General features: G+C 42.2%; 1 protein-coding gene across 1 annotated transcript in view; it reads right to left on the bottom strand.

Moving 5' to 3' along the window:
- Positions 1–1,479: 1,479 nt before the first annotated feature.
- LOC145278186 (uncharacterized) overlaps positions 1,480–1,506 on the bottom strand; it is a 798-nt gene continuing 771 nt past the window's right edge. Inside the window, exon 1 of the mRNA XM_080130469.1 lies at positions 1,480–1,506. This exon is cut by the window's right edge and continues 771 nt beyond it. Within this exon, the coding sequence (XP_079986595.1) occupies positions 1,480–1,506 (27 nt within the window).

The following is a 1,506-nucleotide window of genomic DNA, read 5'->3' as shown; positions in this document are numbered from 1 at the left end:
ATGACTGCAGGGTCTAAGCAGGGCAATGGCGCTGCCATCGGTATCAGGTCACTCCCGGCCGGATCCAAAACCGAGGGCCACCCGACGATCATTACAACGGCACATGCCCACCTCCCCGCCATCAGCCCCTATTTACTATTCTTTTTTTTAAATTGATATCTCCAGGTGCGAACGTCATGCACCTGATTTACTCGCAAGGGAAAAATCCATCTAAAAAAAAATAAATCACTTTTCGCACACAATTGAGTGTACCACACTTCACTTAATGATGTTAATAATTATTTCTAATTATTTTCATTCAGTCTTGCCGCCTCTTTGATCCTTATTTCGCAATTTAGAAATCCTGCCAGACTGAAGCAAAATCTTAATTCTTCCAAAAGTCAATTTAATCGCCGGAATGAATGCTTCTAATTATTCCCAACCGGACTCAACTAACATTTGCTCAGTTTAAATACGAAATCCTTCCAAACTGAGGTAACCCCAAAAAATGGCTTTAAAAAAAAATCATTTCAACTCTCAAAATTTCCAAAAGTCTAATTTTGGACCATCCATTTCATATGAAAAAAAAAAAAACATCTTTCCGCTTGAGGAGGAAGAGAAGAGAAAAAGAAAGAGAGAAGGAAAGAAACAATTAGTTAAATTTTCAAGAAAACCCAATTCAATTCTTATATTAATATCCCCACATATCTGTTAAGGAATTACTTTCGATTTCGCCAATCTAGGTATAATTACTAACCCCCTTTTTTATACTAGATCAACTCATATAAATTTGATATTGTAATTTCCCACTAGGAGGACTGCTCCCCATTCCAAAATAAAAACGAAGTTGATCTGACTCAATTTCAAAATAGGATGTTAGCAATTCTCTCCCCTTCTAGCCGTCGCTCCCCTTAATCGGTCTTTCAGAGGTGTTTCCTGGGCCCCTCTCGGTCTCAGTGTCAATCGTTCCTTAAATACGGATAGAGGGATTTGGTCTTCTTTCCTCCAGGTTCTACTCAAACCCTCCGACAGAATTTCACTGCCCGCATTCGACCCCTCTCCAGGGTCGTCACCAACGCCAACGCCCTCCGTAGTCTTTAGTTCGGAAATTCGCCCAGATTGGCGCCGATTTCCGGCCTCTTGTAATCCCCGGAGGTCTGGAATCGCCGTTTTATTAATCCGATTTCTCAGCGTTCTCATAACATCTACGTCGAGTTGAACGAGCTCTCCCTCTTCATCGGAGGTTTTCATTCCCTTGGGTGCAACCAAGGTGGCCTTACGTGGGCGTCTCCCCGATCTCCGCGGAACGAGTTTGACATCATATTCCAATTCTGCCAACTTCAGATTATTGGCGTGTACCCTTTTTATTTTCCCAGCAACCTGGTCCCAGATTATAAATGAACAAGGGTCAGTCTGCTCCACTATTCGATAATAAGGAGTCCAACGCTTATCCAGCTTCCCTTCTCGAGTTTGAACCTTATAATACACAGGGTCTCCTACCTAAAATTCCATTTCCCTTCGATCCTT

This window comes from Euprymna scolopes, chromosome 6, assembly GCF_053919585.1.
Source record: "Euprymna scolopes isolate OS-2025 chromosome 6, ASM5391958v1, whole genome shotgun sequence".
In the NCBI taxonomy this organism is placed as follows: Eukaryota; Metazoa; Mollusca; class Cephalopoda; order Sepiida; family Sepiolidae; genus Euprymna; species Euprymna scolopes.
This window is presented reverse-complemented; position numbering and strand designations above follow the sequence as displayed.